This window comes from Phoca vitulina, unplaced genomic scaffold, assembly GCF_004348235.1.
Source record: "Phoca vitulina isolate PV1807 unplaced genomic scaffold, GSC_HSeal_1.0 scaffold1, whole genome shotgun sequence".
NCBI lineage: Eukaryota > Metazoa > Chordata > Mammalia > Carnivora > Phocidae > Phoca > Phoca vitulina.
The window spans coordinates 26,369,529-26,396,215 of NW_022589704.1; the positions used below are offsets into that span (position 1 = coordinate 26,369,529).

The 26,687-nt window shown below is 34.4% G+C and overlaps 1 protein-coding gene across 7 annotated transcripts in view; it reads left to right on the forward strand.

Moving 5' to 3' along the window:
• KANSL1L (KAT8 regulatory NSL complex subunit 1 like) overlaps positions 1-26,687 on the forward strand; it is a 148,341-nt gene that overhangs the window by 105,853 nt on the left and 15,801 nt on the right. For all 7 annotated transcript variants that reach the window (XM_032403111.1, XM_032403090.1, XM_032403097.1 and 4 more), the window contains 2 exons: positions 19,781-19,943; positions 22,964-23,071. In XM_032403111.1, the coding sequence (XP_032259002.1) occupies positions 19,781-19,943; positions 22,964-23,071 (271 nt within the window). The remainder of the gene's footprint in view (positions 1-19,780; positions 19,944-22,963; positions 23,072-26,687) is intronic.

A 26,687-nucleotide genomic window follows, 5' to 3' on the forward strand; every position in this document is an offset into this window, starting at 1 on the left:
TCAGATCTATCATTTGCAAATGTTTTCTCCCATTCAGTAGATTTCCTTTTCATTTTTTGATAGTTTTTTCTTTGCTGTGCCAAAACTTCTTAGTTTGATGTACTCCCACTTATTTATTTATGCTTTTGTTGTCCTTGCCTGAGAAATAGATCCAAAAATAACATTGCTAAGACCAGTGTGCAAGAGTTTATTGTCTGTGTTTTCTTTTAGGTGTTTTATGATTTCAGATTTTACATGTAGGTCTTTAATCTATTTTGAGTTTACTTTTGTATATGGTATAAGAAAGTATGTCATTCTTTTGCATGTACCTATTCAATTTCCCCAGTACCATTTATTGACTATTTTTTTCTACATTGTATGTTCTTGTTTACTTTGTCAAAGATTAATTGGTTATATAAGTGTGGTTTGGGCCCTCTATTCTATTCCATTGTTTTATGTCTATTTTTTTGTGCCACTACCGTACTGTTTTGATTACTACAGCTTTGTAGTATCATTGGATATCTGCACACCTGATACCTCTAAGCTTTGTTCTTCTTTCTCATGATTGCTTTGGCTATTTGGGATTTTTGTCTTTCCATACAAATTTTACGATTATTTGTTCCACTTCTGTGGGAAAAAGCTATTGGTATTTTGATGGGGATTGCCTTGAATTTGTAGATTACTTTGAGTAATATGGACATTTTAAAATAGTAATTCTTCTAGTCTCTGAATGTGGTTTATCTTTACATTTATTTGTATAATTTTCAATTTCTTTCGTTGTTTTAAGTTCTCAGAGTACAGGTCTTTCACCTCCTTAGTTAAATTTATTCTTAGGTAGTATCTTGATGGAATTGTAAATGGAATTATTTTCTTAATTTCTCTTTCTGATAGTTCTTACAGTTTAGAAACAACAGTACAAATTTCTGTATACTAATTTCGTATCCTGCAACTTTACTGAATTCATTTATTCTAATAGTTTCTGATGGACTCTTTGGAGTTTTTTATATATAGTGTCATGTCATCAGCATGATGGCAGAATAGTAGTAGTTTGACTTCTTTATTACCAATTTGGATGTCTTTTATTTCTTGTTTTTGTCTGACTGCTGTGGCTAGGACTTCCAATACTATGGTGAATAAAATTAGCAAGAGTTGGCATCCTTGTCTTTTTCTGATCTTAAAGGAAAAGCTTTCAGCTTTTCATGGTTGAGTATGATGTTAGCTGTGGTTTGTCATATATGGTCTTTATTATGTTGAGGTATATTCCTTCTATACCTAATTTGTTGAGTATTTTTATCATAAATGGGCGTTTCTTTGTCAGAGGCTTTTTCTTCATCTATTGAGGTGGTCATATGATTTTTATCTTGAATTTTGTTAATGTGGTGTATCACACTGATTTGTGGATATTGAACCATCCTTTCATCCCTGGAATAAATCCCACTTGGTCATGATTTATGATCCTCTTAATGTATTGTTGAATTTGGTTTGCTAGTATTTTGTTGAGACTTTCTGTATCTGTGTTCATCAGGGATATTGTCCTGCAATTTTTTTTGTAGGGTCTTTGTCTGGCTTTGGTGTCAGGGCAATACCAGTCTCATAGAATGAATTTGGAAACATTCCTTCCTCTTCAATTTTTTGGAATACTTTGAGAAGGATAGATACTAGCTCTTTAAATATTTGGTAGAATTCATCTGTGAATCCTGGGCTTTTGTTTGTTGGAAGTTTCTTGGTTACTGATTCAATTTTATTAGTAATGATTATCTCTTCAGATTTTCTGTTTCTTTCAATTAGTCTAGGAAGACTGTATGTTTCTAGGAATTTTTCCATTTCTTTTAGGTTGTCCAATTTGATGGCACAATTTGTTGGCATAATTGTTTGTAGTAGTCTCTTATAATCCTTTGTGTTTCTCTACTGTTAGTTGTAACTTCTCTTCCATTTCTGATTTTGAGTCCTCTCTCTCTCTCTTTTTTTTTTAGATTTTATTTATTTATTTGAGAGATAGTTAGAGAGTGAGACAGAGAGTGTAAGTGGGGAGGAGAGGGAGAAGCAGGTTCCCCACTGAGTGGGGAGCCCGACGTGGGGCTAGATCCCAGGACCCTGGGATCATGACCTGAGCCAAAGGCAGATGCTTAACCAACTGAGCCACCCAGGCGCCCGAGTCCTCTCTCTTCTTGATGAGTCTAGCTACAGTTTATCAATTTTATCCTTTCAAAGAAACATATCCTGTTTTCATAGATCTTTTGTATTGTGTGTGTGTGTGTGTGTGTTTTTTTTTAAGATTTTATCTATTTATTTGAAAGAAAGAGAGAGAGAGCACATGAGAGGGGGGAGGGTCAGAGGGAGAAGCAGACTCCCCAATGAGCAGGGAGCCCGATGCGAGACTCGATCCCGGGACTCCAGGATCATGACCTGAGCCGAAGGCAGTCGCCTGACCAACTGAGCCACCCACGCGCCCTGGTTTTTTGTTTTTAATCTTTATTTCATTTATTGCTACTCCCAGTCTGTATTTCGTTCTATGAACTTTTTGTTTTTCTTTCTCTGATTCCTTTGGGTATAAGGTTAGATTTTTTGAGATTTTTCTTTTCTCTTGAGGTAGCCCTTTATCTCTATAAACTTCCCTCTTGAGGTAGCCCTTTTTCTCTATAAACTTCCCTCTTGGAACTGCTTTTGCTACATCCTGGAGGTTTTGGAGCATTGTGTTTCCATTTTCATTTGTCTCAAGGTATTTTTTCATTTTCTTTTTGATTTCTTTGTTGACCTGTTGGTTGTTTAGTACAGTGTTGTTTAGCCTCAATGTGTTTGCGTTTTTTCCAGTTTGTTTTTTTTTTTAATTTTTTGTAATTGATTTCTATTTTCATACCATTGTCATTGGAAAAGATGCTTGATGTGATTTATTCTTCTTACATTTATTGAGACTTGTTTTGTGGCATAACAGGTGATCTGTCCTGGAGAATGTTCCATATGTACTTGAAAAGAATGTGTGTTCTGTTTTTGTATACAATGTTGTGTGTGTGTGTGTGTGTGTGTGTGTGTGTGTGTGAAGTCCATCTGTTCTAATGCACCATTTGGGTCACTTCCCATATTGATTTTCTGTCTAGATGGTCTGTCCATTCCGTCTATGTAAGGATGGTGTTAAAGTCCCGTACTACTATTGTATTACTGTCAATTTCTCCCTTAATTTCTGTTTATATTTGCTTTATATATTTAGGTGCTCCTGTGTAGGGTGCATACATATTTACAGTTCTCATATCCTCTTGTTGGATTGATCCCTTTATCATTATGTAATGCCTTTCTTTGTCTCTTTCTACAGTCTTTGTTTTAAAATCTAGTTTGTGGGGGCGCTTGGGTGGCTGTCGTTGAGCGTCTGCCTTCAGCTCAGGTCATGATCCCAGGGTCCTGGGATCGAGCCCCTCATTGGGCTCTCTGCTAGGTGGGAAGCCTGCTTCTCCTTCTACTCCCTCTGCTTGTGTTCCCTCTCTCGCTGTCTCTGTCAAATAAATAAATAAAATCTTTAAAAAAAAAAATCTAGTTTGTGTGATATAAGTATTGCCACCCCAGCTTTCTTTTCATTTTCATTTAGATGGAATATTTTTTTCCATCTCTTCACTTTCAGTCTGTATGTGTCTTTAGGTTTAAAGTGAGTCTCTTGTAGGCAGTAATAGATGGGTCTTTTTTTGTTGTTAATCCATCCAGTTACCCTATGTCTTTGATTGGACGATTTAATCCATTTCAATTTAAAGTATTTATTGATAGCTATGAACTTACTGCTATTTTGTTAATTGTTTTCACATTGTTTTTGTAGTTCTTCTCTGTTCCTTTCCAGTTCTCTTTATTTCTTCTTCACTTCTGAATGACAGTCTTGCCAGGTAAAGTATTCTTGGTTGTATATTTTTTTTCTTTCAGCACTGTGAGTATATCATGCACTATATTTCTGCTGAAAAATCAGCTGATGGTCTTATGAGTATTCCCTTTCTTTTCTGTTGTTGCTTTTTAGAGTCTCTCTTTCATTTTTTACTATTTTAATTATTATGTGTCTTGGTTTGGAACTTTTTGAGTTCATCTTGTTTGGGGGCTCTCTTTCCTTCCTGGACTTGGATGTCTCTTTCGTTCTCCCAGTTAAGGAAGTAATCAGCTATCATTTCTTCAGATGAGTTTTCTGCCCCTTTCTCCGCCTTATAGACTTACTATAATTTTAATGTTATTATGGCTTGATGTTGTTCTAGAGGTCCCTTAAATTATCATCATTTTTTAAAATTCTTTTTTCTTTTTGTTGTTCAGCTTAGACGATTTCCACAATCCTTTCTTCCAGATTGCTGATCTGTTCTTCTGCATCCTCTAATCTGTTGTTGATTCCCTTTAGTGTAGTTTTCATTTCAGTTATAATGTTCTTCAGCTCTGATTTGCTCTTTTTTAACTTCTGTCTCTTTTTGGAAATTCTTGCTCTGTCCATCCATTCTGAGTTCAGTGAGCATCTTTATGACTGTTACTTTGAAATCTTTATCAGGTATGATTGCTTATCTCCATTTCATTTAGGTATTTTTCTGAGGTTTGGTCTTGTTCTTTCATTTTAAGCGAATTTCTTTGTCTTCTCATTTTGCCTGACTCTCTGTGTTTATATGTGTTAGGTAGATCAGCTGTGTCTGTTGATCTTGAAGGAATGGTCTTATGTAGAAGGCATCCTGTTGGGCCCAGAATCCTAATCTCTAATAGTCAACAGAACCACCTGCTCCAGGGTTGTCCCATCTGTGGGGTGTGTGTGCCCTCCTGTGTGGCTGGACTATAAGTGCTCTGGGTACATTTGTGGGCGGGGCTGGCTCCCTTGGCAGAAACCATTTTGGAAGGGTTCTTGTCCTAGCTGAGGCTGCCTGCTATGTATGCTGGGGCAGGTGCCACTTTTTTTGGGATGCCGTGTCAGCTGAGGCTGGCAGGACAGGAACTGCTTTGTTATGGTTTCCGGCTGGGGTGGATAGGTTGCGATGGGCAGCTCTGCAGGGGAATGCCAGGGCAGAGGGAGCAGTGCTAGCAAGGTAGATGGAGAGTGTCTGAAATGGCACAAGTCAGCTTTGGGCTAGCTAGGCAGAAAGAAGGCAAGAAAAATGGTACCTGCCAGCAGCACTTCTATCCTGGAGAAAGTTCCTACAGATCCCTGTGCATACATTACACATCCTAAAATTAGTCAGTATATCTCCTTCACATAGCCCAGAAGCTTTTCACATGGCTGCCTCTGTAGTGGTTCTTAGAGAAAGTGAATTTGTGTGTGTGTTCTTTAGGGTGAGTCTTGATTTCCTGTAGCCCTTTGGCTCTCCTGAAATAAGCCCCGTTAATTTTCAAAGCTTCCAGAATTAAGCCCTGCTGTTTTTCAGAGCCAGACATTATGAAGACTTGTCTTCTTGGTGCAGGTTCCCAGGACATGGGGTGCCTGATGTGGGGCTTGAACCTCTTACTCTTTAGGGAGTACCTTCATGCCTGTGATATCCTTCCTATTTGTGGGTGCCAAGCCAGGGTGTGGGTTGTGATTAAACCATGTCTTTGCCCCTCCCACCCTTTTTGATGTTGCTTTTCCTTTATATCTTAAACTGTGGAATAGCTGTTCTGCTAGTCTTCAGATTGTTTTCAGAGATAGTTGCTGTATATATAGTTTCAGCCTTGGTGTGTCTGTGGTAGATGAGCTCAGGATCCTCCTTCTCCACCTTGATCTGGATCTCTTTGGCTGTTGGTATTTTGGTAGGGATTTCTTGAATTTGTAAATCACAATAGCAGTATGTATCATCTTAACAGTAATGTCTTCCAATCCATGCACATAAGATGTCTTTCCATTTTATTTATGTTCTCTTTAATTTCTTTCAGTAGTGTTGTATAGTTTTCAGGGTATAAGTCTTTCACCCCCTTGGTTCAGTTTATTTCAAGGTATTTTATTTTTTTGGATACTATTATAAATGTAATTTTCTTGATTTCCTTTTTGGATTGTACATTGCTGATGTATAAAAATGCAGCTGACTTTTGTTTGTTGACCTAGTAATTTTGCTGTATTCATTTCATAGCTATAGTGGCTTTATTGTGGGCTTTTTGCAATCTTCTATATCGAGGAGCTTTTCATCTGCAAATACATAACTTTATTCTTTCTTTCAAATTTTTATCTCTTTTATTTCTTTTCCTTGACTGATTGTTGTGGCTGAAGTTCCAGTATAATATTGAATATCAGTAGTGAAGGTGAAGAAGACAAGAACACCCTGGTCTTGTTTTTCATCTTAAGTGGAAAGTTCATAGTCTTTTATCATTGACTATGATGTTAGAAATGGATTTTTCATACATTCTTATTATCAGGTTGAGATAGTTTAACTTACATGTTTATAAGTATATCTGTTGGAAAGATTCTCAGAAATTGAATTGCTAGGTCAAAGAGTATGTATGTTTATAAATTTAGTTATCTGGGGCACCTGGGTGGTACAGTCGGTTAAGCATCCAGCTCTTGGTTTTGGTTCAAGTCATGATCTCATGGTTGTAAGATCAAGCCCTGCTTTTGGGCTCCGCACTCAGTGTGGAGTTCTCTTGAGATTCTCTCTCCCTCTCCCTCTGCCCCTCCTGCGCATGTTCTCTCTAAAATAAATAAAGAAATCTTTTAAAAAGAAATTAATTTTCTTTTTTTTTGTCAAGTTGCCCTCCATATGGAGATGAACCAGTTGGCATTCCTACCAGCAATGTATGAGTGCCTATTTCTTCATATGTTGATAACACAGTAAAATTTTAAACTTTTGGTCTTTTTGTTTTTAAACAATTTTGTAGGTAGAAAACATGGTATCATGGTGTAGTTTCCATTTACATTATTTTAATATGAGACTGATCATTTTTGCATTTGTTTAAGAGAGATTTTTATTTGTGAACTGACTTCTTATATCTGTTGCCCACTTTTCTGTTGAGTATTTGTTGCCTTTTTATTAATTTTTAGGTGTTTTTCATATATATTAGAAAAATATTTTATATATTTTTCTCACATATACTTAATATATATTTAGAGAAATTTTCCCTTTGTTATGACTTGCTGGTATCTTTCCCCTGTTTTTCCTTACTTTTTTCCTTTTTTTTTCCCCCATGGAGAAGGTTTTTTTTTTTTTTTTTTAAAGATTTATTTATTTATTTATTTATTTATTTAAGAGAGAGAATGAGAGAGAGAGAGCACATGAGAGGGGGGAAGATCAGAGGGAGAAGCAGACTCCCTGCTGAGCAGGGAGCCCGACGCGGGACTCGATCCCAGGACTCCAGGATCATGACCTGAGCCGAAGGCAGTCGCTCAACCAACTGAGCCACCCAGGCACCCCCCATGGAGAAATTTTTAATTTTTATTGGTGAATTTATCAAGCTTTATATTATGGCTTCTGGTTTTTGAGTCAGAGTTCCAAAGTTTTTCCTCATTCTGAGTCATAAAATCATTCTGTATTTTCTTCTTATTTAGTTATTTTTTTTTCTACTAGAGATTCCTTAACACAGACAGTCTGTGATCAAAATGATATTTCACTCCTTAATCAAAGTAATTTAGGGATGCCTGGGTGGCTCAGTTGGTTAAGCATCTGCCTTTGGCTCAGGTCATGATCCTGGGGTCCTGGGATCGAGTCCCACATTGGGTTCCTTGCTCTGTGGGGAGCCTCCTTCTCCCTCTGCCTACCTCTCTCTCTCTTTGACAAATAAATAAAATCTTTAAAAAAAAGTAACAATTATTTTCCCATCAGACTTTACTCAAAGTTACCTAATAAAAGCACCATATGTAGCCACTTAAATGGCTACAGTTCTTAGAATGCTCCCATGCTTCCATTTCTTACTGGCTTAGTACAAGGTTAGTTAGAAGCTGCTAAACATGAATGAGACTTGGGGGATGCAGAATTCCTTTAGGTTAAGCCTGCCAGTTGACAAGTCCTATCCATCTATGCAGAACTTCTAATCTTTGCATTCAGGAAGGAGTCCTGTTGGGGAAATAGATGTTCATGTGCAATAGCAGAGGCATATACAGCTATTTAGAATAATCTACTTAGTATGTTCTCCCTATTTTTCTTTCTTCTCTCTCTCTTTTATTTTAGAAATACAAACTACCCATCATGTGCCACACAGTGTGTAGGGGATAGCATGGTGAACACAATAGAAAGGGTTCTTGCCTTTATGGAGCTTATATTCAGTTTTGGGAGAGATAAAATGTAAATTTTAACTAATGATGGGCTTTGGAAAAAATAGCCAACTGAAGTAAGGACATCGAGTTCTGGGGAAGAAGGTAGTCTCTTTTAGATTAGATAGTTTCACAAAGACTTTTCAAAATAATTGGCATTTGAATAGAGACTTGATTGACAAGAAGAGGAAGTACACCATACAAAGATCTAAAGGTGAAGCATTGCAGTGTATCCAAGTAGTTAAACATAGGAGGAAAAACCAGCAGCAAGAAAGAAAGGCCAAAGAAGTAGCTAACCTTGGTGGAAATAGATAATTCAGAGAACAGAATATAATGTCAAGAACAGCCTGTTATAAAAAGGAGCAATAATAGAACCAAAAATTTCCTTCCAAAATGTGAAGAGTTCCCATAGTTAAAAAACAACATGGTGCTTTCAGTTTGAGCATTAAGAGTTAAGTAGCCTACACCTAATCACATTTTAATGAAATTTTTGAAGATATTGGTTGTAAGATCTTAAGGCTTTTTTTTTTTTTTTTTTAAGATTTTATTTATTTGACAGAGAAAGACACAGCGAGAGAGGGAACACAAGCAGGAGGAGTGGGAGAGGGAGAAGCAGGCTTCCCACTGAGCAGGGAGCCAGATGAGGGGCTCGATCCCAGGACCCTGGGATCATGACCTGAGCTGAAGGCAGACGCTTAACGACTGAGCCACCCAGGCGCCCCAATCTTAAGGCTTTTGAAAGGAAAACAAAACTAACCACAAAAACAACACATGACCTGTAATGGATAAGAATGGAACTGCCGTTGAAATTCTCATCAGTGACTCTAGATGCCAGAAGACAGTGTAACAATATCTCCACAAAGTTCTGAAGGAAGATTATTTTGAACCTAGGGATGAGATAAAATTGCCTTTTTTTTTTTTTCAGATGAAATGATTACATAGGAAATCCAGCAGAATCAACAGATTATTAGAACAAATATAATTTCTCCACATAAGTAATAACCAATTAAAAATATAATAAAAACAAGATATATCTCCAAAGGCGGACTGTCAAATACCTCATAATTAACAAAGAATATATAAAATTGCTATAGAAATAAGCTTAAAGTTCTTATTACAGGGTATAAAGTAATATCTTAATAAGTGGGAGACATTCATGCTTCCTGAATTAATGGTAATTGTGATCAAAATTTTTGCTGGATTTTTTGAAACACATTAACTTATTTAAAAATATATATCCATAAATAGCTAAGTGTACTTTTAAGAAAATGATGGGAGGATGGATAGCTGGTAGGACTACCAGAAACTGATTTACAATAATGTAGTATATGGGTTGGCACAAATGCAGACAAATGGATTCCAAATAAGATCTCTATGATAAAACCATTTATGTAAACTTAAATATTAAAATTACAATGTGTTCCACAATAATGCACACACACACAAAGAGATCCAAATACATTAGAATAGAGGTGAAAGGAAATAGTAGTGGAGAATGAGGATTAAAAGGGGATATAGGAACACCTGTGTGGCTCAGTTAGTGTCCGACTCTTGAGTTCAGCATAGGTCTTGATCTTAGGATCGTGAGTTCAGGCCCCACATTGGGCTACATGCTGGGTGTGGAGCCTACTTTAAAAAAATGGAATATAAAACAGAATAGTATTACATTGTATGATATCATAGTTGTGACCATATCACAATTTTTAATACATTCATCAGCTCTTGGACATTTAGGTTGTTTCTGGGTTTTGGCTATTATGAGTAAAGCTGCTATAAATATACAACTTTTTGTGCCATTGTTTTTAGATGGTATCATTTCATGTTACCAATGAACCAGAGTTCAAATTGTTCCATATTCAACACAATATTATCAGTCCTTCTAATGTTAGCTCTTCTACTGGGTATGTTGGTATCATAAGTAAATGATGCTTACTTTGGGTTTAGTTTGCCTCCATCTCTTTTTCTAACTTCTTTTAAGGTAGAAGCTTAAAAACATAGATTTTCAGTCTTCTTTTCTAATATAATCGTAGAGAGCTATAATTTTCCTTTTGGACACTGCTTTAACATCCTACAACTTTTGATATGTTTTAATTCAAAATATTTTCTAATTTCTCATATGATTTCCTCTTTGACCCTGGATTATTTTGAATTGTGTTTAATTTTCAAATATTTCAGGGTTTTCCAAGTATCTTCCGGTTACTGATTTTTTATTTAATCCCATTGTGATTACAAAACATACTGTGTATGATTTCGGTCCTTTTAAATTTATTGAGATTTGTTTTATGGCTCGTCATACAGTCTGTCTTGGTGACTATTACAGACATACTTGAAAAGAGTGTATATTCTGTTTTATTTATGGGGTTTTCTATAAACATTTATTAGGTTTATTTAGTTGATAATGCCAGTCAAGTCTTCTATATCCTTACTGATTTTCTTCCTGTTATAAGTGTGGATTTGTCTATTTCTCTTTTTAGTTATTTCCACTTCTGCTTCATATATTTTGAAGTTTGGTTAGTACCTGCATAGATGTTTAGTTTTATTTTTATGTCTTTATGATTTGACCCTTTTATTCTTATGTATTTGTCCATATTCCTGAAATCTACTTTCACTGATACTAATTTAGTGATTAGTGCTTGGGTGGTATATCTGCTTCCATACTTCTACTTGTAACTTATATATGACTTTATATTTAAAGTGGTTTTCTTGTAGACAGTATATGTTTAGGTCTTTTTTATCCAATCTGAAAGTTTCTGCTTTTTGATCAGAGTATTTAGAACATTTACATTTAATGTAATTATAATATAGTTAGATTTAAATCCAACATTTTGCTGTTTATTTCTCTCATGTGTTGTTTGTTTGTTCTTTTTTCCTGCTTCCTCCACCACCCCCAAATTAATTGTTCTTAGACTGGCCTTTTTGCTTCATTCCATGCATGTGTAGATTATTATTTGACAAATGATTAAAAAGCACCCCATATGGATTTCTGGAGCCCTTTCTCTGTATAGCTTCCCTTCTTAGGGCACTCTTTTCTATAAATTGTAGCTACCATTCTGTCCCTAGACTTCAATATCTGTCTCTTCAAATCAGATAGACTGTCATACTATTTGGACCCCCCTCCTTGTGCCAAAATCTTAGGAACATATCTCCATGCAAAAGCTGTTAGATTTATAGGATCACCTCATTTGTTTTCTTCTCTTAGAGATAACACTCATATGCTGCCTCTTGTCCAAATTCTGAAAACAGTTGTTTGATATAAGTAGCATAGCTGTACTTCTTCATGGACAGAAATGGAGATGCCTTTTTTCCTTTCAAAATTGATTTTTTTAAAAAGAGCATATCTCATTTAGCTATTGTTTAATCTCTTTCCTCCACAATAAGTTTGAAAGTGTTTGTATTTATCTCTTTCAAATGTTGGGTTCCTTGAGAAGGACTGCAGTGTCTCTGGTTTCTTATTTCATTCTTCACCCTACTATAGTATGGTGACCAGCAAAAGCATTTTATTGAAATATTTTTTTAAAGGTCAGAGTCACCTTTTAGTTGCCAGATCTAATGCAGAACTTCTGATCCCAGCAATGTGGTGGAATAGTTCTTAGGAAAGCCTCCAGATACAAAATATTAGAATGTAAAATGTAAAAAAAAAATATTTTATACAATGCATGGTTAATCTGACTAGAAAAATGGAAATCCTCAGAATTGAAAAGGAAGGAAGGACGGGAGAGGGAGGAAGGGAAAGAGAGAGAGAGACATTTTTGCTTAATAGTCTTGAGATAGACTGGAGCTGAAGTCTAGAACCGGGAGATATGAGGAGGCATATTAGAAATCCTGCATAAAGCCAAGGGCCTTCAAATGCTACTCACTTTGTTAATGGGTGAACTAGAACTCAAACCTGCTACACAGAGATGCAAAGAGCTTGCCTTTGTCTGCCTTAGACTCTGACTAAAAATGGAAAAAAGAGTGTCTGCATAGAATTTATAATAACAGATTAGGCCTTTTATATCTTTAAAGTCTGAAGTCATATTTCAGATGTGACTTATTTAAAAAGACAAAAACTAGGTTTTAAAATAGGTAAGCTCGTGTTCCAGGCTGGCAAACTTCCAGTGTTACCATTATCATCTACAGAATGTAAAATCAAGTAAGTTCAATATGCCTTTTTTTTTTTTAAGATTGTATTCATTTATTTGAGAGAGAGAGTGTGAGAGAGAGAAAGCACGGGAAGGGGGTAGGGCCAGAGGGAGAAGCAGACTCCTCGCTGAGCAAAAGCCCGATGCAGGACTCGATCCTGGGACTCCAGGATCATGACCTGAGCCAAAGGCAGACGCTTAACTGACTGAGCCACCCAGGCACCCAGGTAAGTTCAAAGTGTTTACGAAAAATAAATTAGGGGGGTGCCTGGCTGGCTCAGTCAGAAGAGCATGTGACTCTTGATCTTGGAATCATGAGTTCAAGCCCCACACTGGGTGTAGAGATTACTTGAAAAAAAAAAAAGGAAAAGAAAATATTTTAAAAAATTAATTAGTAATATGACTGGATAGATACAACTATGAAGAGAGAACTGTGTGTTGGGGAATAGATATGAATGAAATAGATGTAGAGAAATAAGAATTGGAAAATGTGAAAAGAGATTAATAAATATAGAGGTTAAAGGAGAAGATCTAATATATATATGTCTTCAGAGAAGGAAACACCCAGGAGAGCTGGCTCTGCAACCACTTTTACCCTAGAGCTTTGGCAGGAATTTTCAAATTTGGTGCACATGCTAGTAGATGATAGCTATTGGGGGTGCTCTTGGTGGCATTTTGGGAGACCTGAATCACATGGCTAGTTTTCACTTCAGAACATTTTGACCATTGTTCTTCTCAACATTTGCTGAATACTGGGGCTGCACAGAGCAGGAGACTTAAAAACATAAATGAAAAAGCCCCTTAAAAGCAGGGTGATGTTCAGTATACCCTTAAGACTTTTTATCTTAAGGTCTGGATAATCAGGAGGAATTTTATAAAATACATCAAACACTTGAAAACCTTGAAGGGCCAAGAGCAAATCAGATACATTAACCATACCAGGGCTGCAACCTGGACTTAATTGAGGAACACTCACATTAGATTAAAAGGGAGAAATCTGCACTGTATCTACTTAGCAATAGGAAGAGAGAACTCTCTCTAAAGGAAGATTACATCATATGGAGACTTTTGATTTAAAAAAAAAAAAAAACATTTGGCATTCAGTTAAGGATTACTAGACATTGCGGAGAGCCTGGGTGGTGTAGTTGGTTGGGCGTCCGGCTCTTGGTTTTGGTCAGGTCATGATCTCAGGGTTGTGAGATCGAGCCCTGCGTTGGACACTGCACCCCACGTGGAGTCTGCTTGAGATTCTCTCTCCCTCTACCCTTCCTACTCTTGCTCTCTTTCTCTCTTCCTCCCTCTCTCTCAAATAAATAAATAAATCTTTAAAAAAATTACTAGGCATTGCAAAAGATGGGGACCACATGGCTAGTCTTCAAGAGGAAAAACAGACAATAGCATCATACTGTCAAGTGACTCTCATATTGGATTTAGCTGCTAAGAACTTTAAAATGACTGTGATTAATATGTTTAAAAAAATAGAGAACAAGTAGAAAAAATAAACAAATAGACTGTTTCACCAGATAATTGGAGTCTACTTTTTAAAAAGACACTCCTATGAACATTTCAAACTGAAAAATACAACATGTGAAATTAATACCTTACCAGATGAATTTAACTACAAATTAGATTACAAATAAGAGCAGAAGTCAGGATTAATAAACTAAAAGACTTATTAATATAAAATACCAAGTGGAAGCATAGGGATTAGAAAGAATTTTAAAAATACAAAAACCACAACAGAAGTGTGCGACAGTGAAAAAAATCTAACCATATATGTCCTTGGAGTCTAGGAGAGAGAAGAGAGAGAATAGGGCGGAAGTACCATTTGAACAAACAATAATAGAGTGTTTCCCAAACTAAAAAGAGACATTAACCTGTAGATTCCAGAAGTTCTGTGAACCTCAAAAAGAACAAATATTTAGAAATTACATAAAGGCATATTATGGCAAGCCTGCTAAAATGAAAAACAGAGAGAAAATTTTAAAAGAAGTCAGGGTAAAAAAGACACATTACTTTTAAATCAGGGCAACAATAAAACTTAACTACTAACCAGAAACAGTGGAAGCCAGGTGAAAATGAAGGTATCCTTAAAATGCTGAAAGAAAAAAAAAAAAAAAACCAACCTAGAATTCTGTAGTCACAAAAAAATCCTTTAAAAATGATAATATACAGAAGTTTCAGATAAATAAAAGTGGAGAGAATTTGACAGCAAATCTACAGTATAATAATAGCAAAGGAAGAAGAAACATCTCAGCTGGAAACAGAATTATAGGAAGGAGCTAACAAAAACAGAAAGGATAAGTATATGGGTAATATAAATTTTGACAGTAATACTAATAGTAATATATTGTAGTGTTTTGAATATATGTAGAATTAAAGTGGCAACAACAATAACACAGAAAGAGGAGAGTAAATGGAGTTAAAGTGTTCTAATGTCTCACTGTTTTCAGGAAATGGTAAAAGGAATAATTTGTATTCTCTAAAAGCAAACAAGTTAAAAATGTACATTATAATCTCTAGGGAAACCACTAAAAAGTAAAAGAATGTATAAATCTGATTAATCCCAAAGAAACCAAGATAGGAATCAATGAAATATAAAACAAACATACATATACAATTAAATTTTATATACAGTGTAGAAAGTAAACAAATCCAATTGCTGGTTCTTTGAAAAGAAATTGATAAATCCCAGCAAGATTCTTCAGGAAGAATCCAAGGTTGGTTTGACATTTAAAACTTTGTTAATATAATTAATTCACCGGGCGCCTGGGTGGCTCAGTTGGTTAAGCGACTGCCTTTGGCGCAGGTCATGATCCTGGAGTCCTGGGATCGAGTCCCGCATCGGGCTCCCTGCTCAGCAGGGAGTCTGCTTCTCCCTCTGATCCTCCCCTGTCTCATGCTCTCTCTCTCTGTCTCATTCTCTCTCTCAAATAAATAAAATCTTTAAAAAAAAAAAAAATATATATATATATATATATATAATTAATTCACCACATTATTAAACTTAAAAAGGAAAATCGTGTAATCATTTCAGTGGGTTCACAAAAAGTATATGGTTAAATTCTACATTAATATATTTAAAAAATATTTTTGGCGGCTTATGAATATATTCTGATAAAGAGTATGACCCCCTCCTAAAAAAATCTACAATTATTCTTAATCCATATCATTTTTAATTCTTAGAAATTAAAAGCATTTCCTTTATAATATGGACCAAAACAATATCTTCTTTGGTCATTTCTAATCATTACTAAACTGGTGAGCCCATCTAGCATGGTTGGAACCCCGTAAATAATGATAAAATAAAATAAAATTTTAGGATTGAGTGAAAGAAACTAAACTGTCACTATTTGTAGATAATATGTTTGGATAATAGAAAACTAAAAGAAACTACAAATATATTATTAGAGTAAGAAAGTTTAGTAAAGTTGTGGGGTATGTTCAAAATATAAAAGTCGATTTTATTTTTAAATTCATTTTACAATTGAAAAAAATAAATATTAAAGTACCAAAAAAATACAACTAACGAAATATGTGAAGACTTTTAGAGAAGAAAATTATAAAGTTTTGTTGAAAGAAATTAAAGAGGACCTAAATAAATGAAGAGATATGTTATATTCATGGATTGGGTGACCTTTAGTTATGATATCAAAATCAAAAATCTCCCAATTGATTTACAAACTTCAGTGTAGAAAAGCTCTACAGGTTTTTGATGGAAATTAAGCTGTTTCTAAAATTTATGCAGAAGAGTAAAAGCCAGTAATAGCCAAGACACCCCCAAGGAACAAGGTAGAGAAACTTGGAATATCATATATCAAGTTGTAAATAATGTAGTAATTAAGACATTGGTTATTAGCATAGACACAAATGGTACATTAGAGATTCCTGGAATAATCCCATACATATATGGAATGTGGTAGCATTGTAGATCAACTGGAAGAGGATGTTCAATGAAAGGTGTTTGGTGAGTTGATGATCCATATAAGAAAAAAAATTAGATTGAGATTGGATTCACGTCATGCACCAAAAAAATCAATTTCGGGTAAAGACCTAAGTACAAAAGGCAAAACCTTAAAACTTTAGGGAAAAAAAAAAAGGTGGAAGAATATCTTTTGACTTCAGGATAGGGAAAGACTTTCTCATAAAGATACAAAATGTAAACTATATGTAAAGGAAACATTTAAGTTAACATCTGTTGATCAAAAGACATTGCAAAGAAGGTGAAAAGAGAAGCTCAGAGGATTTGTAATTTTCTAGAGTGTGTAAAGAAAACTTTAAAAATCAGTAAGAAAAAGACATTCCAAGAGAAAAATCATCAAAATATGTATTTCCCAAAAGAAGGAAAAGTGAATGGCCAATTTTAGGTATGAAGAGGTGGTCAACTTAAATAGTAAGCAGAACAATGCAAGTTTCAACCATGAGATAATATTTGTATGCTCTGAGATTTGCAAAAATAAAATCTGACAATATGCATGTTGGCATGAATCTAAAGCAGTGAGAGCCAAGGTCGGCTTTATTGGAGTGTAAATTTAGTTACAAGTACTTTGTAATACAATATATCATCTAGTGAAGTTGAATGTGTGCAATCATGCGTTTCTTTAACCTAGCAATTCCATTTCTAGCAGTATACTCCAGAGAAATTCTTACACCCATGTACCAGGAGACAAGATATTCATACTAGCATTGTTCATAATAATAAAACGCGAGAAACATTCCAGATATTTATAAAAAGGAGGATGATGAATTGCATGTACATAATGTTGGGTAATACAGCAGGCAAATACATTTAACAGTATTCTGTCTATATACATTTTAAAGCATACAGATTTAAAAAGTTATATAGAATTACATGTATTCATGTGGAAAAACTATAAAGGAAATCAAGGAAATGATAAAATTAAAATTCAGGATAGCAGTTACTCCTGGAGGTATGAGAGAAAATATGTGATTAAGGAGGCACATTGTGTTAGTTAAGATACAGGTTCAGCTGCATTTGACAGAAAACCCACATAGTGACATAAACAAGATACAAGTTTATTTGTCTTGTAACAGGTTGAAAATATCCTAGGCATGACAGTTATGTTCTACATGGTTATCTAGGAGCCAGGCTCCTCTTTTTTGGAGCTCCTCATCCACATGGTTATGATGGCTCATCACCACATCTACATATCAAGTGTAATGTGGAAGAATGGAGGAGTAAGTGACCTTAAAAAGGAAGTTGCACATGAAAACTTCTCTTCATGGTCTTCTGGCTAGGCCGTATCCATTGTATAGTAATTTTTAGATCCAAGGAGGCTTGAGAAATGTGCCTAGCTGAAAATCAGGAGTTCTAGAACAGAGAGAAAGAGAAAGAGAGCACAGGTATTGGGAGGAAAGTAGCAATTTCTGCCACAGGCTCATGCGGCTAGGGTAGGAGGGGAAAGCATAAAGGTATTGGTATTGTTCTGCTTCTTGAAATAGGATGGTGAGTATAGTTGTCTTTTTAAAATTTTATGCCTTCCCTATAAATTATATGCTTTTGTATATATGGACTGTTTCATTATTAGAGCTAAAAAGTTTAGTGGATACTTTTTAGCTTTATTTTGCTTGAATCTTATGCAGCATATGGTACTGTTGATCACACCCTCTAGACACACGAATTTTTATTGGCAAGAATCTCCTGGTCTTTCTCTTATTTTTCCATCCATTCCTTTTCAGCCTCCTGGGCTTCACTTTCTCTGCAGGGAACAAAAAGGCCTTTCCTAGATGCCCCTCACTTGTCTCCATAATTATTTAGGATAGTTTCAAATTGGCTAATGGGTTTCCTGGATTTGGAAAAATTGCAAGAGAAAACTAATTATATGGTAAATATTCAGATTTTATCACCTTTTATTCATAATGCTCTATCCATATATGGAAAAGGGAGGTTAGCACATTTTTTCTTTGTAATTTTAAATATTTTTTATACCTTTCTGAAGTATATCATAAAAGGGCAAATAATTCTAGAGTGAGTCCAGAGAACCAGTGTATCTTGTAAAGGTAAGAAACAGCAACTGTTCTCATAAGTATATACATAAAACATCATTAGAATAAATCTTGGAAATGACTCACACTATTATAATCATGTATAAACATGTGATATCTTTTTATAAAAACTCAGCAGTTTACTTGACCTCTCAGAATGACTGCATTTCCTAACCCTCCTTGCAGCTAGGTATAACTATCTGACCTAGGGCTTGGCTAATGGAATGTAAACAAAAGTCACTACATGATAAATTTTAGCATATGTTAACAGGAACTATTTTTTCCCCAATGAAATAGTCTCAGGCATACGTGCATTTGAGAATTTGTATTCACTTAAATTTTTATTAAAACAAGTAAGATAAAATTCAGTTAGCATTCAAGTTTCAACCATACGTTAGAGACTGTGTCTGGTTCTGGGAATACAGGATTGAGCAAATTCTAGTCCCAACCTTCAGGGAACTAATAGTAGTCTAGAGGAAATCTAGGTGAATGCTATGTTATAGATAGATAATGCCTAAGGTGCTGTGGAAACACAGAAAATGCCGAGGTTAGCTGGGAAACTCAAACTCAAGACAGTTGACAAAACCTAATGTGGGTTTATAAAATAAAAACATTTAAAAATAGCATCTAAAGATCTCAGTTGTTATAAGCATTTTAAATATCAGTTACTTTAAAAAAGAAAATGAGTCCAAATGTTATTATAGGAGGTAGAGGTTAGGGGGGAGGGAAGGAGTACAAATGAGCTCTATTAATTTTAAAAATATTTTATCTATTGTATAGATCTTTTCTGTGTATACTAATTTTATAACCAGAAAAAATAATTTAAAATCCAGTTTTTAAACAGAATATGTATTTTTTAATGTAGTAACATAACTTTTTTTGATTTAGCAACATGGTTTTCTTAAGATTCCTGGACTCAAGTCTTTTAACTTTATTTTCAGAAACACAAACTCATGTAACATATATAGTGTGTGTTTTATACATATCTTTTTTAATGTATTAAGTTAAATCTTACTTAGTGTAAACATGTACAATGCTCATAGTACTTCACAGTAATTCCAGTGTAGATATTGTCTGACATTGGAATTTAAGGCAGAGATTCAAGTTTTCATTCACTGACTGTAACAGATTGCAAGGAGGAAAACAGTATGCACAGTTCTTAATCTTAACATAGCACCTGCTCTTACAGTTCTCACCATTATGGGATGTAGCTATTCTCTTTTAACCCAACATTCCTCAAACTCATTTCTCTTTATTGTGATTTCATAAGGTGAGGGAAAGACCCATTTTCACAGACGTTGCTCTTCCTTTTGAAAAACTGAAAAGGGATTAGTAAAATCTCATCACATTTATGGCCTTTAATAACTTCTCTCATAAACGCTCTGTCATTTTCAAGCTTTTTCTCCAAGGTGATTTATTAAGCCAGGACTTTCTAGTATCATTCAGATACTGTACTCTATAACTGTTACATCCTCTCTGATTCAGTTTTTAAGCAAAAATGAAGTCTTTTTTTTTTTCCTTGCAGACTTTGCCTTCAAAAGAAACGTTTTTAAATACTACACAAATGCCTTGCTTGCAGTCAGCTTCAACTTGGAGTAGCTGTGAACACAATTCAAAATCTCAGATATTAAGAGAACATGTATCAGAATTGGACTCTTCTTTCCATTCTGTTCTATCATTGCCATCAGGTAAGCCTACTTATAAAAAAATTTCTAAGTAAACTCTGAATATATTCTGTGGTGAAGTCTAATCCTATAGATAAAAGGAATCTAATAAAAATTTTATCAATTATTTTGCCACTGGATATTAGAACTAAACAGTTTTCATAGAGGAATTAATCCTGTGAGTTAATCTTCTGCTTTTGCAAGTTGATTCTTAAATTCCTTGGAAACCATTTTGAGTTAAATTGGGAAATAACTAGCTTTTGATCTTTTCAGTGTTAAAATTTAGAATTTTATTGATAAAGTGACTATGCCATTGAAATGTTTCTCAGTAAGTTGGTTTTCTTTCCTAATATGTTGTTTTGCATGGAGTTTTCTCTGCTATATAATATTCCTCTGCTTATAATCAGCATTGAGTTTCTTTGGGATAAGAAATTGCCCATCTTTAGGTATAGTCAACTTGTGAACTTCAAGAAAATCTGTAATCTGTAACTGAGTGAATGAGGCATGTATAGCCCCACATCCCTTTAACTTTCTAGTTCCTGGTTTTTGTTGGAACCGTTCCTGTTCTTTTTTTTTTTTTTAAGTTTTGGGTTTTTTTTGTTTGTTTGTTTTTAGTAATCTCTATGCCCAATGAGGGGCTCAAACTCAAAACCCCAAGATCAAGAGTTGCATGCTCTTCTGAGCCAGCCAGGCACCCCTCCAGTTGTTTCTGTATTGAACTGAAGTAAATATTAGGGTAAAAAAGGAAACAGTCTTCACACTGGTTATCTCAGGTTCTTCTCTTTAAGGGAAGACATCTCAAATGGGCTTTTTCCTTTTCAGCTTTTGGTTTTTTTTATCATCCAGGGACTGCTTCTCTTTGTAAAGCACTATTTTCTGTACCTATTCCTGCCCTGAATCCTGAATCTTTGTTTTCTTACCAATTTTTGAGTGGTTTCTTAGCTACACCATACTTAGAATTAAGTTCCTGGGGGCGCCTGGGTGGCTCAGTCGTTAAGCGTCTGCCTTCGGCTCAGGTCATGGTCCCAGGGTCCTGGGATCGAGCCCCTCATCGGGCTCCCTGCTCGGCGGGAGACCTGCTTCTTCCTCTCCCACTCCCCCTGCTTGTGTTCCCTCTCTAGCTGTGTCTCTCTCTGTCACATAAATAAATAAAATCTTAAAAAAAAAAAGAAAAGAATTAAGTTCCTGGTAGGAACTATGTTCCCATCTTTGAGGAAAGCTTAATAATAGAAAGAAACAATAATAAATATAACAATGGTAATGCAGCTAACATTTGGGCTTAGCATACCTGTAAGCACATTACATTTTCTTGTTTAATTCTTCCAGTTTTCCTCTTTATCTTACATACAAGAAAACTGAAGCTTACTATTCTAAGATCATACAGCTAGTAAATGATGGAGGCAGGATTTGATATGAGGTAGTCATACTCCAGAGCCACACTCCTAACCTTTACTCTTCACTGCCTTTCTGTTTTCTCCTGCTACATTTGTTTCTCTGATATAACCCTGAGAGCTGGCATTAATTATCCTTCATTCAATCCTCTTATGTCCCTTCCAATAAGTTAAGATTAACTTCCCCACCTATTAATTAGGTTATTCATTTCTTCTTGCATTCATTTAATAAAAATCTGAATACCTACTATTTACTAGGTACTAAGAGTATGAATACGAATAAATCCCTCAAAGTACTTGCATTCTAGTTTAGACAACTGAAATGTAAACTAATAAGTGTATTAAAGTGTTATGAAATATTCTTATAAAAGCCCAAAGGTGTGGGTACTAAGGAAGGTATATGGGTGGAATAAGGGCCTTCCTTAGTTACATCATGTTTTCTCACAACTCATGAGGAACAGTGGTAGAATAGGTGATATTTTCTTTATAAAAGTAAGTGATATTTCTTTGGAGAAATAAACTTATAAAAGTTTTGGCAATTGGAAAATACTGGATTCCTGAAATGCATTAAATAACATTTAATTTGTAATCTTAGTTTCATTTTATAGTTTTTGTATGATCATAGTATATAGTGTTAGGACTAATCTTTCCTACCTCTGTTCTGTCCCTTTGGGATAGACTCCCTGTTGAAACTCATGAACTTTTTTTTTTTTAAGTGTATTTTTCCACACTTGAGTATGGATCTGTTATTAAAATAGATCATTTGAGGGAGAGATACTTCTTTGTTTAAAATCCAGACCCGTTCTGGGTCTGTTCTGATTTATGTGTTCATAATTAGTTTTTTTTCAGTAGCAAAACTTTCAATACATCAACTACTTTATAAAATATTTCTTTGTTTCTTAGGAAGAAGTTTAGGTGTCTCTATTAAATACTTTTGAAGATGGTTTTGTTTTTGCATTCTTGATTGAGGAAAAAACTTTAATAAATGTGAAGCACATCTACTTTATTATTTAGCTCCTCTTTTGGTTGTGAGAATATAGAATATAAATATAGTGAATTGACATCTCAGTCTCTATTTAAAGGAAGAGAGCTAGTCTGTAAATGTGTTTTAATCTTTGTAAAAGTATATTTTGTGATTCATAATACTAGTAAACTAAGGGAATGTGAAACTTGGTGTTTTCATCAAAGGTAGCATCTGAATTATAATGGTTTTCCCTCAAGTAATTAAAACATATCTTTCAGAAACCTCATTATTTCAAATGTAAAGTTTGTGGGGGGGGGGGGGGGAATGGACTTAGAGTCAGCCAGGTTTGGCTGTATGTTTTATTCAAGACCTTTGGATACATTTGTTTTATCTGGGAATAGTACTTACTAATACTTACAATTTTGATCATCTTATCTATTATTTTGGTTTATGAACTTATTCATCATTAGAGTTTTTGTTTATTTAGTGCATATAATCAGTAATTTCCAAAATACTGCTGTCTGTATGCTTGGAGAGAGTACTTTGCCACTTCTGATAGTTGTAACATTTCAAGTTTTTGCTTATTCTTCTAAGCTTATGTGCTACTTAGAGAAAGAAAGCAATCTTAATATTAGAATCTATAAAAAATGATATTCACTAAAAGTACTTTTTTTACTTTATTTTTCCAGATGTGCCTCTTCATTTTCACTTTGAAACACTGTTTAAAAAGACTGAAATAAAAGGAGATCTTGCTGAAAATAAATTTATAGGAGACTGTGTCATATCTCCATCACCTGGTATGTCATTTACAAATCTTATACTTTATATGCCTTTTTCATCTTTCAGATACTGTTTTTGCTTTCTAAGGAAATAAAATTTAACAAAGGAACAAGATGTAAATCCTTAATTTTTAATACTCACTTTTTATAAATCACACATATACACACACATGTAGAAAATACACAGGAGTGATCTTAACAAGAAAGGTGATACTTATAGAATGAAAATTAAGAAATATTATTGATAAACATAAAAGGAAATCTACATACACATGGAGAATACAGCATTCCTAGATGATAGGATTAATAAGGATATCAATTCTTCCTATTGGTTTATATGTTTAATGCAATGTAACTTGAAGTTCTAAAAGAATTTGGTTAACTTAAAATAATTGTAAAGCCCATTGGGAAGAATAAATGGGAAAATACAAAACTAACTGCTGGAAAAAGTATTAAGACAATCTATCCTAGCCACACATGGAAACATAACAAAAATCTGTAATAGTTATTAGCATAGATTTTGTGTACATTTAGGAAAGTAAATCCATGAAGCAGACTATATAGCTTATACTTTATTATATAAGGGAAGAATTGTAAATCAATGAGAACATGGAGAACTATTCAATAAATAGTATTGTTAGTACTCTTAGTCTTTTGGGGGAAATTTTGTTTACATACTTGTTTCATACCATGTATTAGAATAAATTCTAGTTGGTTCCAAGAATTTGAAGAATTAAAACACTAAAATTACAAAATAAAACTAGAAGAATTATAATGAAATAGTTATGAGTATTATGAATGGGGGCGGGGACATTGTGTTTGGAAACAATCAGAAGAAAAACATCAACATGTTTTGACTGTCTACAAAGCGAAAATCTTCTTAATATCAAAAAAGTCATACAAACTAAGAAAAATTACTTCCAGATGAAATAATCATCTACCTCAAAAACTCAAGAATCAACTCAATGCCTGTTAGAATTGGAGTTCTAAAAAGTAGATTTTAAAATAAATTTATAAAAATCAGCAGCCTTTATAAATACCAGTAATAACCAGTTAGAATATGTAAAAGAATTATACTAGACACATTGACAGTGAAAATATAAAATATCTAGGATTAATTAAACTTAGTAAGGACCTACACGAAGAAAACTTAAAAAGTTTACTAAGGAACACAAGAATATGTGCCTATAGAGAGAAATAACCCTGTTCCTATCAGAGGACAGTATTGTCTGAGGTGCCTGGGTGGCTCAGTCAAGTGTCCAGCTCTTGATCTCAGCTCAAGTCTTGATCTCAGGGTCATGAGTTCAAGCCCCACATTGGGCTCCACACCCAGCAGGGAGCCCACTTTAAAAAAAAAAAAAAAAAAAAAAAAAAAAAAGAAGACGACAGTATTGGAACTTAAGATGTTATTTTTCCCCAGCTTAATTTATAATGTAACTTTTTTTTTTTTAAGACTTTATTTATTTGACAGAGAGAGACACAGTGAGAGAGGGAACACAAGCAGGGGGAGTGGGAGAGGGAGAAGCAGGCCTCCTGCAGAGCAGGGAGCCCGATGTGGGGCTCAATCCCAGGACCCTGGGATCACGACCTGAGCCAAAGGTAGACGCTTAATGACTGAGCCACCCAGGCATTCTGGTATTCTTTTCTTTTGGAACAAAGTTATTCTGAAGTTTATCTGAGAGAATAAATGTTGAATAGCTAATAAAATTTTTAAAAGATCAGTAAGAAGGAGGTGCCAGGTAGCAAAATTGTAAAGCTATAAGCATTATTTTATTGTGGTGTTGAAGTCAGAGCTAGGAAACTAAATAGCCTAGAGACAGACCCAACTGTCCATGATATGATAAAAAGGTGGTTTTTCCTATCAGTGTGGGAAGGATGGCCTCATCAATAAGTAATAACAATAATTCTTATGAAGCATTCCTTACACGCCACTACTGGTTGAAGGGCTTTATATTTGTTGATTGCTTTAATCTGTACAGCCCTGTAAAGTGAGTATAATGATTTTCTTCCTTGACTGATTTTCCCAAAGTCACATTTGAGTAGTGATAGGGTCAGGATTCAAGTCCAAGCAGTCTGGCTCAGAGTCCATGTTTTAAACAACTAAGTTTCTTCTAAAATCAGTGGATTAAACAATGACTTTTTGGGAAAAAAAAGAGATCTCTACCTCATACAGCACATTAATGTTCATCCATCTTAAATTTATTTTAAATACATTCCAGATGGATTAAAGAGTTAAATGTTAAAAGTGCTGTCTTAAAAGAATTAGAAGAAAAAAACTGATGTATTTAATGATGATAATGAAAATGATAATCATAAGTAACATTTACTGAGTGCTTATGTGTAGACACTGCTAAATATTTATTTTTTCTGATTACAGTAGGACATTTAAATGTTATAATCATCAATTCTGGCAAGATGTGTATAGTAAAAAGAGGACCCTCAAATATTTTAGATAGCATTAAGAATACAGACCTTTTGGGAAGTACTGTGAAATTAATTACAATGCCTTTAAACTATGTATTCTTTAAATAAGCTCATTGAGGAAAAATAACTATTTACTTGTGCAAATGTTTACTAAACTGTTAACTGTATTTTGACCCAGTAAATCCATTTCTGGTAACCTAGCCTAATGCTTACTATAAAACCACCTTTATTTACAAATCTATTCATTTTACCATTATTTGTGTTAATGAAAAATTAGAAACAACTTAAAGAGCATAATTGAGATATGGTTAACACAGTGGAACATGCAACTTTTAAAAATATCTTTAAAGTTCATGTAAGGATGGAAACATCAAAGAATGTCAAGTAATAGAAAAGGACAAACATGTTTTACTTCTGTGTATGGTACGATTATAACCATGTAAAAATGTTCATTCTTCTACCAACCAAATGCAATGTGTGGGTCTTTTGGGGATCCTGATTTGAACAACTCAGCTGTACACATACACACAATTTTTGAGATAATGAAATTTGAACACACATGGCTGTTGAATATTAATGAACTTTGTTAGATGTAATAATGCATGTGGTTACATAAACACACACACACACTCTTTATGTTTGTTAGAAATTCAAGCTCACATATCTGTAGATGGGATTTGCTTTAAAATAGGGAAGCAAAAAAAAAAGTTGGGGAGATGAAACAAGATTGGTCACTAGTTTGTAATCGTTGATAATGAATGATAGGTATAGGGGAGATTCTTCTTCTCTTCTTCATTTGTGTTTGTTGAAATTTTTCCACAGTAAAAAGTTTTTAAAAAATTGAAAGCACTAAGGACAAGGAGCTGTTGTCTATGCTTAGGGAAAAAAGACTGAAGAAATACAGGAAAATATAGGGTTATGTTCAAATACTTTTTCATGATACAATTCGTCTACTTGTAATTTATACTGAGACTAATTTTAAAAAAAGAAAAAATGCATGCATGAAGGTGATTGTTTTAAGAATAACCATAATAGGAATATCATGATGATAACAACTAGCTCTAACAGCTAGGGGATAGTTAAATGATATTATCTCTAACCAGAAGGATGTTAGGTAACCATTTGAAAAAATAACAATGAGTGAATTAATCAAATTTGAAAAATACAGTTGTACATATATTTAAATGAAATTACATTTGAAATGTGAATA